This window comes from Pseudoliparis swirei, chromosome 16 (assembly GCF_029220125.1).
Source record: "Pseudoliparis swirei isolate HS2019 ecotype Mariana Trench chromosome 16, NWPU_hadal_v1, whole genome shotgun sequence".
Lineage (NCBI taxonomy): Eukaryota > Metazoa > Chordata > Actinopteri > Perciformes > Liparidae > Pseudoliparis > Pseudoliparis swirei.
The window spans coordinates 6634343-6650250 of record NC_079403.1 but is presented as its reverse complement, the minus strand read 5'-3'; the positions used below and the strand labels follow the sequence as shown (position 1 = coordinate 6650250).

General features: G+C 45.6%; 1 protein-coding gene across 2 annotated transcripts; it reads right to left on the bottom strand.

Annotated features, from left to right (window-relative positions):
- Window positions 1-154: 154 nt before the first annotated feature.
- On the bottom strand, window positions 155-9037 carry prpf4bb (pre-mRNA processing factor 4Bb). Of its 2 annotated transcripts, none has more exons than XM_056433554.1 (16): window positions 8962-9037; window positions 7646-7724; window positions 5989-7121; window positions 5639-5812; window positions 5240-5398; window positions 4789-4870; window positions 4427-4628; window positions 3562-3635; window positions 3296-3386; window positions 2954-3101; window positions 2652-2789; window positions 2401-2554; window positions 1856-1970; window positions 1625-1776; window positions 1428-1514; window positions 155-1317 (listed from the first exon to the last, which is right to left on the bottom strand). In XM_056433554.1, the coding sequence occupies exons 1-16, from the start codon at window positions 9018-9020 to the stop codon at window positions 1114-1116; spliced, it is 3051 nt and encodes a 1016-aa protein (XP_056289529.1). In that variant the 5' UTR covers window positions 9021-9037; the 3' UTR covers window positions 155-1113. The 2 variants fall into 2 exon arrangements, with proteins under 2 accessions (XP_056289529.1, XP_056289530.1); XM_056433555.1 differs by having other exon boundaries at window positions 5989-7118.
- Between the last annotated feature and the right edge of the window lie 6871 nt (window positions 9038-15908).

The window sequence follows — 15908 nt, the reverse complement described above, 5'->3', positions numbered from 1 at the left end:
GAATGCACTTAGTTGGGTACAAGGATGTTTTAAAAAATACAAAAAAATAAACAGACAATTTATTGGTAACTGTAGTGTTTCGCTTCATGTCATACGAAGCGAGTCATGGATGTACAGGACATGACGTCATTGGGGACTGAAAATGAACAACGGGTATGTTTTGGTATACAATAGGAAACATTTTATTACTAAAAAGTTGTCTTATACTGAAGCTCCTTTCAGCAGCGGTTCCACAACTATTCCTTTATTGAAATCACAAATTGATTTTGACCACTTTTTAGATGGAGAATTTTTTTTGTTGAATGAATCACACGTGAAATGACTAACTATGGACTATATACAACAACGGGAGAGGGGGACGCCGTCGGGGTGTCGCACTTGAACGCGAGAGCCTTAAGAGCCAGGGCCGAGCCAGAGAGTGCTGGAGGGGGTAAAAAAAAACATGGAAATGTCCAGCAAAAGAAAACTGACGACCAGAAAAAAAAGAAAAAAGTAATGAAGTTCAAGGAGCACATAATATCCCTCTATTCCTAGCTCAAGCTTTGGATACGGGGGGGGGGGGGGAGACACACCGATGGACATACAGAGCATTACAGAGTTCTAGAGCACAAAAGGGTGCACATTCAAAAGCATGCATCGCCCCACAATGACAACTGTGGTTTTTAAAAGAAAGAACTGAACTGTGTTTTAGTTTTCTGCAACTACGACACGACTCCACCGCTCGCTGCTCGCGCTCGCTGACGACAGACGGTATTTACAGGAATTATAGTTTTATTTTAAACATCTGTCACTCAGATGGCAGTTAAACAAATACGCTTCAAAACTCCCATTGCCGGATACGGAGAGAGAGAGAGAGAGAGGGGGGGGGGGGGGGGGGGGTTAGGGTTACAATGATGTATCGCAAAAATCAATGTCTTAAAGAATGGCTACCATTTCAATGATCTATTTACAATAAAACGCAATTATGAATCCATAAACAAAATGAAGTGGAGGAAGAAAACCCCCTCAAAAAAATCCTATCCGTGTGTTATGCCCCCCCCCCCCCCCACCCGGAGCTGCTCTAGTGGTTGGTTCCTCGTCTGCTCCGGGAGTGTGTGTGTGGCGTTCAGGGCCTCATATCTTCTCCTGGATGAAGGGGTGCTGCAGCGCCTGGTTGATGCTGATGCGCTTGGCCGGGTCCAGCATCAGGGTGCTGTCCAGCAGGTCCTTCAGCTGCATCACCTTCTTCCTCTGGTCCTCGGGCAGCCGCTGGTATCCGATCATGTCCGTCAGCAGGTCTTTGGTGGAGTTGATGGTGCTCATCACCGTCACCTTCTCCTGTCGGCGCAGAGGAGACGGGAGATGAGGAGGCGATGCTTTCACGCACGCGTCACGTACCGATCGTGACGACGTGGAACATCAAACTCAATGAGGAACTGAAGCCTTACCCGTTCTGTCACTTTGTCGACTTCAATGTACAGGAAGTTCAAATTCTGATCGAAGTGCTGGTCTTTGAACAGGCCTTTACGGATCATCTGAGGAAAGACAGCCGCGATATTGCATCAGCCATAAGTTATTGAACACAAGCCGTCGAGGAGAGGGAAACAACGTGCGAAGGGAGTGGTGTTATATGATGCAATGTTACCTTGTTGGGCATCTTGCCCTTCAGGTCCATCGCGAGTTTGATCATGTGATTGTTGGAGGACCCGGGGAACAGGATCTTGCCGGTGTAGAGCTCGTGTAAAGTGCAGCCGACGGACCACATGTCGATCCCGTAGTCGTACGGCTTCCCGATGACTGAGGCGGAAAGAAAGCGTGAGCGCGGTCCGGTGTGAGCGGCGACCGGTTCACGGGGCGCACAAACAAGGCGACTCACTGATCTCCGGAGCGCGGTAGAACCTGCTGACCAGGTACGGCGTGATGTCGTTGTCGGCGACGTGGGACGCCGAGCCAAAGTCACAAAGCTTCAAAATGGTCTTCGACTCGTTCACCTTTAAAAGACAAAACACACAGGATTATGGCATTTTCTAGGGTTCTTAAACATTTTGACCGATGGATTTCCAGGACTTTTCCATGACTTTAAAGCAAATGTCCAAGACCAAACTGAAACCTCGGTATAAACATGAAACATTTAGAAAATGTTGCGTATTGAGAGCGTACGCCGGCTTATATTTTGAGCGTCTTTCTTTAAAAAATATATTAATTATTTCAAACTCGGCGTAAATGAACATGTGATCATAACACATTTCCATGACTTTTTCAAAACTTTTATGATTTTAGTTTTTTCCATGACTTTTCCAGGCCTGGAAATGACCATTTCAAAATTCCATGACTTTTCCAGGTTTTCCATGACCGTACGAACCCCGATTGTCATCTTTCCATAACGGACTTGATTTGTAGATTCGGTTTCTGACGCCCTACCAGGATGTTGTCCGGCTTGATGTCGGCGTGGAGGATGTTGCATCGCTTCAGCAGCTTGAGGGCCATGAACAGCTGCTGGCTGTAGGAGCGCACCGCCTTGATGTGGAGCCCGACGTCTTTGCCGTACTTCTTCAGGACCTCGCGCAGATTCATGCTGCGGGGGAGAACACAGCCGACGACCGGACCGTTACAGACGGCGGTGGAACTCGACCGACGAGGAGCAAAGGAGCGGGTTTCTCTTCCTCCCGTACCTCAGAGGCTCAAACACCAGACAGAGATGCTGCTTGTGGTAGAAGTGCCTGAAGAGGCGGAGGCAGTGGAACTTGTCGTCGGGGTCGGCGTCGTTCAGCTTCTTGAGGAACTCCAACTCTTTCAACCCGGTCTTCTGCCTGTTGACCGCAAACAATCCCGTGTTGCTCATCAACGCACATCCAACATCTGCCGCGGCGGTGCGGTTCAAACCATCGACACTCGTTTGGATACGAAACGTTTAAATCCACGGGGAAATGTTTTTAGTCATAAAAAAAAAGAAGAAAAAGGAGGCACGACTCACATGAGCTCATTGTTGCGGATGATCTTGACCGCCACCTCCTGGCCGGCCCTGGCGGTGTCCCGGGCTCTGATCACGTTGCTGAAGACACCGTGGCCGGTGTAGCCGTACACGTCATAGCGCTTGTCTAGCGTCTCCCCGATGTTGACCCCTAAACAACAACAACGACAACGCGGTGCACAAACAAAAACAGAACACCTGATATTAAGCTGTGATGGTACATTTCCCTGATGACGGAAAGAGATAATGAGCGTCTCCATAGTTACGGTCACAGTCCAGGTCACCGGCTCGCCTCCGGACGACACCTGTCGGAGAAAAGGAAAGGATTTGGGAGGCGGCGCTTACGGTAGTAGCCCTCCGCGTCAGTCCAGTTGTCCCTGAGGTTGGGGTTCTCCTTGAAGTCCTTCCCGACACCAGCTGCTCTCATCCGGGCGTTCTGCAGAAACACACACAGATTAGAGTTGCCGAGACTCTTAATCTCTCCTCATCTCATTATCTCGAGAAACCTCAGACCAAGAACATGGCGTCGGTCCTAAAACACAGAGGAGAAGAATAATGCCCGGATGTGGGTAAAATGGGAGATTTTATTTTCCTAAATCCAAAATACTCACGTCAAAGTCGGCGGCGAACATGTCGTCCGACTCTGTAAACATGTCGGGGGCCGAGGGCTTCTTTGGGTTGGCTCCTGAAACACACAAAAACAATAAAACGGGCCCGTTTGAGTTCTTGTCGTCATCCAGCACGTTGTAAAACAGAACAACTGGAACGTGTTTGATTCACATACTCTGCAGAGATCAAAACATGCTGCAGGTGGCAGACACACCCAGACTTTGGATTACAAACCAGCAACTGAATGAACACATGACAGAAAGAAACAACATTAAAACCCCTGGAACACACAAGTCTGCATTTCTCACACTAATCAACCCCCCGAAGGCCATTTTAGTTTGGCATAGAGTGGCTCTCTTTGGTCAGGCGGCATGCAGAGAAGTGCACAGATGAACGCACTTTTACAGATCAACTTCAAAGGCAGCGGGGCTTTCCCCTTTGTCATTTGGACTTCCTCCATTATCTGCTCTTAACTGACCAAGATCGAACTGGGGAAACTGCATTGATATTAAAAAAAAGCCCTTTTTACTTCCTATAACGACACTGTTCAAAGTGATCGCCATCTTTGACGAGACTGTTTGAGCTCTTCAAGTTCTGATCTCCATGTCACAGGTTTAGGTGACGGCGAAGCCAGCGGGATCACGGAGCACAACCGGCTGCGGCTACCTGGGAGACGCCAACGTCCTCGCCAACTTACACATCGAAATTAACTATTCTCAGCGCGCATGCGTCGGAGATATTCCGATAAAATATCCCCATTTGAATCGGGTTAACGAACTGCTCGTTGACACCCAGTAACCTGACTGTGTTGTTCATTCAGTTGGCCGTGTCTGCCAACAGGTCCGATCGTCCTGACCAAGGCTTTACCGTCTTTCTCCTGGGCGATGAGGTTCTGCTTGGCTTTGATGCTGGCCTCGAAGGTGTCCAGGTTCTCTCGCTCGTACTCCTTGACATCCGCCGCCACTCGCTCCAAGACGTCGTCGGGGGACGGCGACCGGCTGCGCGTGCTGCTCTGGGGGCTGCTGGGCTCCGACACCATGTTGGTGTCGTCACTCGCGACCTTGTATTTCTGGGGCGGGAAACGAGTGACCGTAAGAAGACATCCAAAACACGGTACGGCACGTGCATTAGTTGTGGGGTTGGTTTATTAATAATGACCGGGACTTATTCACCAATAACAGACTGACGTCGTAACAACATCAAACCAATCGGCATAGAGGCTAACAGACCTGGACGATGGCCAAACGTTGCTGCCGGCGCTGTTCGATGACAAACTCTTCATCCACCTCCTCTCCATCAAAGTCCTCCAACCTGCGAACACAAACAAGGTAAAGAAAACTAGTTATGGATACGCACACTTCCTGTTATTATCAGGACCAATGGGAGTGATTTCCAAGGTAGCGTGTCACCTTGAGGTTGTCTGACTTATTACTGATTGAAATATATATATATTTTTTTAAGTAGTTGCTGACAATGTATTTGTCAGTTAGTATATCTAATAAAACATTGTTAATTGCAAATAATCAGATCAGCACCTGCATGACGTATACATACTTTAATATCGCAGATTCAGAGCAAAGGGGTTCACAAAGTTTTTACTCAAATAAAAAAAGCCTCTCCGTGCGCAGTAGATGTTTGACCTCCAGGGCAACAGAAAGGCGAATGTCATATTGTACTCACACTTCTTCCCCTGAGGACTCTTTGTCGACCTTCATGCCCTCGGAGAGGCTTCCCTTGAACTTGTCCTCATCTCGGCTGCGTCTTCTTCTCCGACCTCGATCGCGGGACATCGAGCGTCGGTACTGCCGGAGCCTTCCGTAGCGGTCTCTCTCTCCAAACCTACGAGGCATGGACGTCACGGACCGGTAGTTTATCATCATTCAACATGGAGAAAGTATCGACACAATATTGAAAACAACAACAACTTATAGGTTCCAGTTGCAGAGAGAAAAGCGAATGGAATTCAAGTCAAGAAAGATTTACAAAACTACAAACAAAATTTTTTAAATGCCTGACTAAGCACAATTCACAGAAATATCCTCCACTGTGAGCAGAGACTAATGGGAGTTGTGCCATCACCTGTGTCCCAAGGGAGACCTGCTCCGTCTGCGGGGGGAAGAGCGGGAGCGTCGTCGTGGCGACGGCGATCGCCGTCTTAAAGGTGAGCGACTCATCCTGCGCCGAGCGGCTGCTCTGGGACTGTTCTCGCGGGACCAATCTCTGCCTGGCCCTGCGTCTGGCCGTATGCGCTTCCTGTGGAAACATCCGGAGCGGACATCCTAGTCATCCACACCTTGGATTAACTGTCAAATATTTGATCCCTGTACATCTTCTAGAAATCAGCCAGGCAATCACACCTCCGACTCATCTGTCAGGCAACTTATAATGCAGCGAGACGTTCTAAAAGGCAATCGGCTCTGATCACCAACCTCATTGGGGAGTCCTTCCTGTCCACATCCCGCCTCCGGACGTCTGGTGAGCGGCTGCGGGGTCTCCTGGGGGGAGACCTTGTTTTGGGTGGAGAGTGGCTCGGCTTAGATGTCTTGTCTGAGGCGGTAGCCGGGGGGTGGTGGCGAGGGGAGGCGCTGCGTTTCCTCACAGGGCTGTGGGGCACTCGTCGGTGAGGGGAGCGGTTCTCCTTCCCCGATGAAGCGTCCTTGGACGGGGACTTGGCCGGACGCTTGTCCCGGTCGGCGTCGGAGCGACCTGGTCGTTCTCGGCCAGGCGATCTGGACCGCCGCCTCGCTCTCTCCTGATTTGGTCTGTCGTCGCGCTGCGGAGAGGAACGTTTATCGGCGCGGCCGCCTTTCTGCTCTCCCCTCCAGGCGGTGGGGGAGTTGGACTTCCCGGCTCTCTCCTTGGACTTGTCGGCGCCGTCCGAATGCTTTCTGTCTTTCGACCGGCTTCTGCCGCGGCTTTTGTCTTTAACAGCTGTGTCCTTGGTGGTTTTGGTCGCCTTGTCTGGCTTGGACTCCTTGGCCTGCCCGAGCCTCTCCGCCGACTTACTCCGAGTGCGGCGCTTGGAGGTGGACTTGCTGCCCTCTGTGGACTCCCGTCTAGATTTCCCTCCTTTCCCGCCTCTGGGAGATATGGGTTTACCCAAGCTGACCCGTTGGCGCGGTTCTCCATTTCTGATCCTACCATCTCCATCCTCTTCAGATCCAGAGTTATAACCCTGAAGGATAAGGCCCATTCCTGACTGGACCTTGCCCTCCATCAACTGGCTGTCCAGCTCAGCTTTGATCATGGCCCTCCGCTTCTCCAAATCCTCCAGCAAGGCCCGGTCGTCCAGACTTGGATTTCCAGAGGAGGGAGAGGATTCGACTTTTTTGTGGCTGGAGGGGGCAAAGAGGGCAGCGCCGGACGGAGAGCCGGCCTCTTTGCGCTTGTGCTTCCTGTGTTTGTGACGGTGCTTCCGTTTGCGGTCCTTGTCCTCGTCAGAGGCATGCTTGTGTTTTTTGTGCTTACTACGATGCTTGTGTTTTTTCCTCTTGTGTTTGCCGCCACTGCTGCTGTGATGTTTGGGCCCATCTTCTGTCTTCACCCCGTTAGCCTCTGCCTGCTGGGATGAGACATTTCAGCTTGACAACTCATTCAGGTGGAAGATCTTTTCTCTTCCCTTTATATGGTATATTAAATGATAAATGGAAACATGTGATCATAACGGCACGACTATGGGTATTATTTGATGCGTTTTGTCCTGTCTGCAGGCTAGTTTTGAATGATCTGTCTGTATTCATTTGTGATGCAGTTTTAGTCATTTACAAATAAATCAAACGGTTAAATTCATCTAAAAATCTATCTCCATATCAATAGAAACTCTAGTTAATTCGGGGAAAAACTGAATATGAGGAAGGCGGACAGGACCCTCCATATGAAATGACATGTGTCGTTATACTGTTCGACAACGCTATGGGAACAAAGCTGCAGGGATATATGATCGACACTATTTTTTGTTAAATTGAGCAGAATACCATCACAGTGCAGATGTGAAGCATGACAGACGGTTTGAGTTAGAATGTTTATATCACAATCATGGCATCATACCAATGACGATATTTAGATCTTGCTGCTGTCCATCCCTACCTCTTCCTCCTCTTCTTCCTCCGACACCTCTCCGCTGTCCTCATTGCCACTTTTTTCTTGGCTCTCCAGATCCTGCTTCCTGTTTAAAAAAAAAAGTTACCCTCTTAAATATTGAGCACACAATATTACACAGTAAATGGCGAGTCAGGATTTCTAGATCGATAAAGGGTATTTGACAAAAATGTCGTAGGCAACCCTGGCGGGTCGACTGCAAATGTGGATTTTTTAAAGCTGATCCAGTATCAGCCGTGACATAACAGATCTACAATAAATGTTTCTAAAAAACAAAACACTTGACTAAATAATCAGTGCATTAACTGATGAACGCGATCGCCTTGCCGTTGTCTTAATACACATTGAAGCCAAGATATCATTCAGAGGCTTTCTTTGTTGTCTCTCCTGACACTTGTAACCATTGGCAACCTGGGTGCTTATCGTCCTAAAAAATAAAAAATTTACTTTAGTATTGGGGCGAAATTGACTTTGTGTCTAACAAAACTCTTACGGTCACTTTAAATTCAATAAAAAAAAATATTAAACATGATTTTATATATACGTTTCTCTGAAAACACCATCGACAGCCTCCGCTCTCTCCCAGCATTCGACGTGCAACTATGTGGTGAAATAAATATAGATAAGCAATATAAATATATACATCGAATATTAGTCGTTTCAACACGTTTAAAAATAGTCATATATTTTAGATCCCCACGAGCACAATATGCCCGGGAGATTCACAATCGGCATTACGTCATTACGTAATGTGCCGAATTTAGCTTTAAACTGCAGTTACACTCTGAACTGAACAATGGGCCCAACTTTTAGTGAGACGCGTCGGTGGATTGGTGATGCACCAACACTTATTTGTCGCCATGTCCACTTGACTTGTTCGCCCCCCCCCCTCGACGGTTTTCTCCATTCGCTCCAAGACGCTAGCTGTTTCTAGCTAGCTTCATCCTCGGGTAACGTTAGCTAGCGTCAAGCTAATGAAGCTATGCTAATTTACTTTCCACAATCGCCGCGGGACTCCAAATGCTAGCGTTTGACTGTATTATCTGACGGCTTCCGTATTATGGAAGTTAATACGGAGCATGTGTATATTTGCTGGACGGCGAACAAAAAACGTGATGCTAGTTAGCTATCTGGCTAAGAACGTTAGCGAGCCGTCGGTGAGTAATTTAGCGTTAGCTGACAGCCCCGGCAACAACGTGAACGCCGCTGCTGGGAGTCACACAAGAGTTGCCGTTTGGTTTCGTACGGGGAATGCATTGCCACTTGATCACCACGGGCCACTTATTTTAAATTAAATGACTTACACGTGTTCGTTGCCATTATTCATTCTTGTGGACGCGATGTCCATCTCAACGTCGGCCATTTTCCTCAGCCGAGGGGGCCTTCTTCTTCTTCTTCTTCAAATGTTTTGAACACAAAGTAGCAACGATATCTTGAACCACGCGGGCGCCCTCTGTTGTGCGGGGGTGGAACTGCACGCCAATGATTCACGTGGTGAATTGTTGACTTTTGTCCACCAGAGTGTGTGGTTTTTGTGACCACGTTTTCAGGGTTTAAAAGTAACTACATATGTTGAATAATTAAACTGGAGTAACACGTACACTATCCTTCCAAGATAATGTAGTGGAGTATAAGTACAAAGTAGAATACAATAGAATAAACACCCATGCAATGTTACTTAAGGACAATGTTTGAGTAAACGTTCTAATAGCTTTCCAACATTGCTGGCAGCTGCGGCATACTGTGTTTGTGTTATTATATCAACGTTTCAAGATATATATGTTTGACTTTTTGATTCCTATATCTTGCCTCTATAAAATGTGTGTTGTCTCTAAATGACCAAAAAAGAGTAGGAGAAAAAGAAATGTAGTCACACATTTCCTTTAATAATTTAATAGGGAACTAAATCAAGCTGTGTTAAAAACTGAACTATTGCACCGGGAGCCTCGGGTGTAATTTTTTATTTCAGGCAGCTCGTGCGATCTTCTACAGGAGAATATATTCAAAGTATTCCAAGAGATTATAACCCTGAATGTCATTTATTTTTTCACTTGCAGCAGTTTTCACTGTATTTATTGAAGCAGTAACAAGTTGAATGTATGAAAGCCCAACTGTGCATCGAGCAGATGTTTTAATTTCATCATAAAGACAGCAACTGCACTTTATTGCCATGTTTATAAGTAATATATATAGCATTATGAACATTATATTGTTGTGTTTCTTCACCACTAATCTCTACACTGTCTATGTATGCCATTAGCCTATTTCCTGTGTGAGATATGAGTTAATGTGCACTGTTAGCAGGTAAGGACACTCACATTTATCTTTCCTGTTGCCTTTGTAGGCCACTTAACGTAAGTCATCTGATCGATTCAGCAAAATAGTATTTTAATGTGTTGATAATGCAAGATTTCATCCCACGTGTCCTCCATGATTAATTAGGCAGCGTTGTCTAAATTTTGTACATTTATTTATGAATTTTACTTGTGGAGCAGTTTTATTTTTGGCTGTAACAAAAACAATTCTGACGTATATTAATAGGCACAACTGATGCTGTTTATTTAAGGATTGTATTGTGCACTAGACTAATAGTTTAGTGAAATCTCATATTTTAAAGATGTAGTTCAGTGTTCCATTCCGCAGAAACAAGCCTGACAGGAGAATAAACATAATATTTTGCTTTGGAAGTTTGTTGTTTGTATGCAAGATACATTTTAAGTATAGCTCTGCATTCATCACGAGATGCACGTGTTCAATTTGTTGGCATATAAACGAGATTGCAGCTTCAGCCTTCACGATACTTGCTGAGAAGTCCCCTATCAAATATGTTAATCCTTCTCAGAAGGGAAACCACAAAATGTGATAATTAGCCGACCATGAAAGTCTAAAAATCACCAAAACCCCACATCTGATGTTGAAACGTCAATACATAATCAGACACATCTGAGACATCGTGCTGCAAAGAAGAAGAGAAAGAAAAAAAATCGCGTGACATTCAAGACTGCGAGAGCATTCGGGGGTTATTATCCTCACTTGACACTGTTATATGAAGCAGCAAACGGTGTTATTGTGAGGCACCTGTGGTTGCTCATTCACAGAGGAAAAGTAACGGAGACGTGGAGCTAGAACAGCATTAATGTTGACTTCCCGGCAGATGGGCCGATTGCTTCTGGCAGATGAGAGTCCTGCAGGTGTCACCATCACCATTAAAGTGTTTTAATGACATCTTGCTTAGTGCAAGCTGGACTGAAATTAATTTTTTTTTAATCGGAAAAAAAAATCCGTTGATTAGGTTTCCCATTATAAAGCAATTTATATTAAAAAATCCCACAGTTGTAGCGTTAGCTCTCTTCAAGGCTGTAACTCACAGCACTGGGGCTCATTTGTATGGGTAACGTTGCGAGAGCTGCAGGTCTCACCACAGATTAAAGTGCCCCGTCATGGAGACATTAGATATTCCATCAGCTGAGACCTCTGCCCCGGTGCGGCCCAGTAAATCACGGACCCATATGCAGCGGTTAATGCCATGTGCTGCCCGAAGGCGACCGTCTGACGGTGTCACACACCTCTTATGATTTATTGTGACGCGTGACCAGTTTGTTAAGATGGAGCTCGGGCGGTTTAGTTTGGGCCTTTTTCCTTAAAAAAGAAAACCAACAGGAAGAAATCCATCTTGCTTTATGTTTACACATGTGTTGACTTGACAACAGAAGGCAATCAAATAGCATGACTTAGGATACGGTTGTTTCCACTGGTGTAATGTCCACACAATCATCATAGCTTAAGAGTCTTTAATAGTTTATCCGTCTCCATGTTAGTTGTCTTGTGGTTCTGTTTTTTTCCTTTCCCTCCGTTCTACATTTCCTGTGTGTGTTTCCATCCTCTCTGATTATTCACACCTGTCCTCAGTTACTCACCTGCCTCTGATTGGGTGCTTCCTGTTGTGCTGCCTGATTGTCTTGGTGCGACCCCGTCGGGCTCAGTGAGCTCCCATAATTCATCAGTGTAAGTGGTTGTTTTTTTGGCACGTTTTCCTTGTTTTCCATTGTTGTTGTTGTTGTTGTTTGCCTGTCTGGATTTGTTAGCTGTGCTCAGGACAGGTCACACAGGTGGAGACCGGTGCTTTGTGAAACTTCCCTTGTGTCCTTGTGTCTGCGATGGACTCCGTTTGACCCAGAACTGATACGAGTGTCATGAAGCTTGAAAGAATAGTTCAGCTTTTTGGGGAAATATACTTTTTGTGATGTAACGCTGGTGTCCGTCCCTGAAGTATGAAGTTGGAGCCAAGAGGCCGTCGGCTTATTATCAAGAGCCACTTCTCCCGCCCAAGAAGTAACAGCCCAGTGTTGTGAAATAGTCACGAAATCAAACTTATATTGGTTTCTTATACGGGGACACGAACAAATCTTCTATTTTTTTCTTCGTTGCTGAGGAAGAAAACGATGCCAATGAAAAGTAAACATAGGACCCTTTTTCTGCAACATTAAATGCCTCCACGTGACTTAAATAGTTTGGAGTAGCCGACGTAATATTTAATATCCAATAAGACCGTTTCTGGTGGATGTGTCCAACAAACACTGGACATTCAAAGGTGGGACCGGAACACAACACAGAGTGGTTTAGTTAGCTAAATGTACATAGAGTTATTTTAAGCCCAACAGTGGTTTAGTGGCCTAAACATAACCGTCGTTTTTAACCTGTCAGACAAAAAATACATGGACAATTTGTGTCCCTGTATAAGAAACCGTGTGTGTGTGTGTAATCAAACCCAAGTTTCCTTTAAGTAAAAAATGAAGGTTGTGTAAGCGAAGGTTTAGGGAGCTTGAATGAATAACGTCACGTGGTGCAATAGCACAGCTAACTTACATCAAGCAGCATCCTCGTAGCGAAACCCCACGACAAGAAATGACTCTCACAAGCGTCTTTGAGTGTCTAGAAAAGCGCTATATAAATTCAAAGTATTATTATTATTATAACCAAAGAGCTGAAACAAGAAAGAAAACAACCGCTCATAAAGATGTGATTAACGGCTTTTTGTTGATGGAACTCGTGAATAAAGGCGCCAGACGAGCTTCACCGGAGACACAATGAGGACGTCCTAAAGCGCCGGGTCCAGCTGAAGACGACCACAGTCCATTATGCCGCCTGTTAAAAACACTCAGGCTAACCCCCCACCCCCCATCCCTGACCCCGGCTCCTGCACTCTTTGGTGGGTTTTGGGTTGTGTCTGCCGCGGTGGACGAGGACAGAGTTATGGCTCCGGGTGCAGCTCACAATACTCGTCAATGAAAAGGGGGAAGGCCTGTTTCTATCGACGCAGATGTTCTTTGTTCCCTGACAGATGTGTCCATCTTTTATAATTCTCTCTCTCTCTCTCTTCTCTTCTTTCTTTACGAGCCTCTGATGTTTTCCTCAAAGAACAGGGGCGGGGGGTGGGGGTGTGGGGGGGCTGGCATATTGTATTTGCAAGGGCAAGCATACGGCCTCGTCTTTGGAGGTTTTAAAATGGATGTCCGCTTCGAGGGAAGGGGACGAGGAAGCAGGTTTAAGGAGCCGCTGGGCCCCTCGAGTGACTTTGGTGTGTTCACAGGGGGATTTTAATGTAGGAATCTACTAACGTTCTCGTACTTTGGGGCGTGCTGGCGCATCGTTTGGCTCTTAATTGGACGCGTCTGTGTTAAAACACCATGACTGCAGGTCTAGGGTGCGGCAGTTTGGTAGACGGGAGCTGTAAAAGCTGTTAATTTCTCACCTCATCAACTGCATCATTTAACGAGTGTGACAATCGAGGGCCCAAAACATCAGCCTTCATGTTGTAGATCCACCACCCACGTTACAAAGTACACTAAGAACTCACTGAAGGAGAAACTCAAAGTTATTTTTGTTAGCTCTCAGGGTTTCATCTTACTACCACTTTTTGGGGGGGAAATTAATTAACACGTTCATAAGCGGCTGCATCTTATGGCAGGTAATTTTTCTTACTTTTGCATCGAGTCATTTCCAGTCTTTATTCATATTTAATGAACAGATGCGAGAGTGGTATCTGTGGACGTATTTTCCAAAATGCTAAACCTATTTTTTTAATGTTGCGAGGTGTTCAATGTTGTAAACTAAAACCGCTTACCCTTATGCCGTCACTCCCGCACTTATTCCCATGTTCATATTCAATTCTTAATCCTGAATTAATCTTTTTTCCGACCAATACGCAAAATCCAAGTCATCATTTCAAACCTTAAACCCAGTTGCTAATCCTGAATGAGTCCATTAAAAGAGACTGGAGCGTGCGTTCCCCCCCCCCCCCCCCCCCTCTCTATCGCACAAACCAACGGTCCTGTCTGGTGACGCGTCAGCCAATCAAAACGAACCCTCGCTCTCTTACTTTAACCCCCCCACCCAAACAAATGTGTTAAGAATTCTGCACGGGGAAAAATCTGTTTCGGTCGAGCGAGCAAAAGTCGATGTTTTATTTCATTTTTTTCCATTTGAAAACTTTCTCTCTCTGATGAATTCTACTGGAATGAGGCATTGAGGCCGGATGTGCTGACTCTGTGAATTTGGGCAAACCACAGATTAAAGCCCCAAACAGACGGATCCTTTTATTACACGTGGAGAGAGAGAGAGAGGAAGGGGTTTTCTGATCCTCCTGAGGCGGGTTTAACACAATCGTCCTCTAACCAGCGCAGCCAACGGCATCTCCATGAGTCGCTCTCGTGTCGGCGAGAAGGATTTTATTCCAGAGGACGCGCTTCCATGTTTTCTAACACTTTAAAGTTCGTCGGTCGCTCCACCATTTTAGTATCTCGACAGCTCTTGTATGCATCGATAAGAATACCGACGTTCATGGTCCCCAGAGGATGAGTCCTCGTCACTTTGTGGATCCCTTGACTTTTCATCTGGCGCCACCTTGAGGTTGACGCTTGTATTTTCGTGAAATATCTATCGGATAGAATGGTGAGAGATTTCGTACATGCGGTCGTGGTGCACAGAGGATCAACCGGAGTGTTTGGTGGCTTCATCGCGTCGACATTAATTTGTGTTTTTTACAAAATGTAAAGGTTTGCACCTCAAACTAAGATCCTAAACATTATGGTTGCTGAGCATTAGCATGTTAACTACACATGTAAATGTATATCGGCATGCTGAAGGTGATGCATTTGCATCCGAGCTGCTAGCTTGGCTCTTTTTAAATACTTTAAAAGATAGATAGATAGATAGATATATACTTTATTAATCCGACAGTAGCAGCACCAATAAACCAAACACACAAGAATAAAAAACAAAGCACAACATATAAGAAACAGGGATGAAAGATATAGAAGTATACAAAGTAAAATAAAAGTAAAATACAAAACAAAATAACACTTTAGCACCTATAACTTAAAAAAACTTTAGGTTGCAAAGCTACTTTAAAAACGTTTTTGTTCAATAGAAATATTTGAAATAGTTGCTGTTTTCAGGATGAATGTTAAATAAATGGCCGAGCTGAACGGGACTCGGTTAATTTGACCTTGTTCAAAGGCCAAAAGCTTTTGAAGCATCCACTGGACTTATTATGGTCTGTATTGATGTCTCCTCCCGTTTTTATTCTATCTCTCTGGAAGTCAGTCCGAAAAGCATTGTTCTTGGACGCCGTCGGCTGAGGTTGAGCTCGTTCACAGACGCGTAATCAAAACCCCAAACCGCGACCTCACAACCTCGGCATATCTTTTTAATGTCTAGGTTTTGGCTCCAGCCAATAGCAGAGGGCCAGTTAAGTTTGGGGTCTGCTTGCTGTTCAGTATGATTCAGCTCTGTCTCTGTAGGTACAAAGCGATGGCCGCTTCATGATCGCGGTGCATCTGTCATTTTCTTCCCCCTCTATACTTTCATGCTGTAATGACACGGGTCACCGGACAGGAGCTCTATGTAATATTCTCCTCTGCAAACAAAACACCCAGATGGCTGATCACGTCATTTTTGCTCCACGGCGTGCTTGATGTTAACCCATTTTTTTTTTTTTTTTAATATACCTTTTCATCATACCACACGAGTGTTGCCTGTTTAGCACATCATTACGCGTGTGGATTCAGACATTATTCTCATGGAGCAGAGTTCATTCAATCTGCCTCATCTCCATTTTAAAGTCGCCATGAATGAGAAAAAAGTGCATTTAAAGACAAGGAAAATATGATCAGTGACTAGAAATTAGTTTGTTAAAAAAAATAAGGCACAATTCCAATATAGCCTTAAAAAAACTTTTCAGAAGGTACAT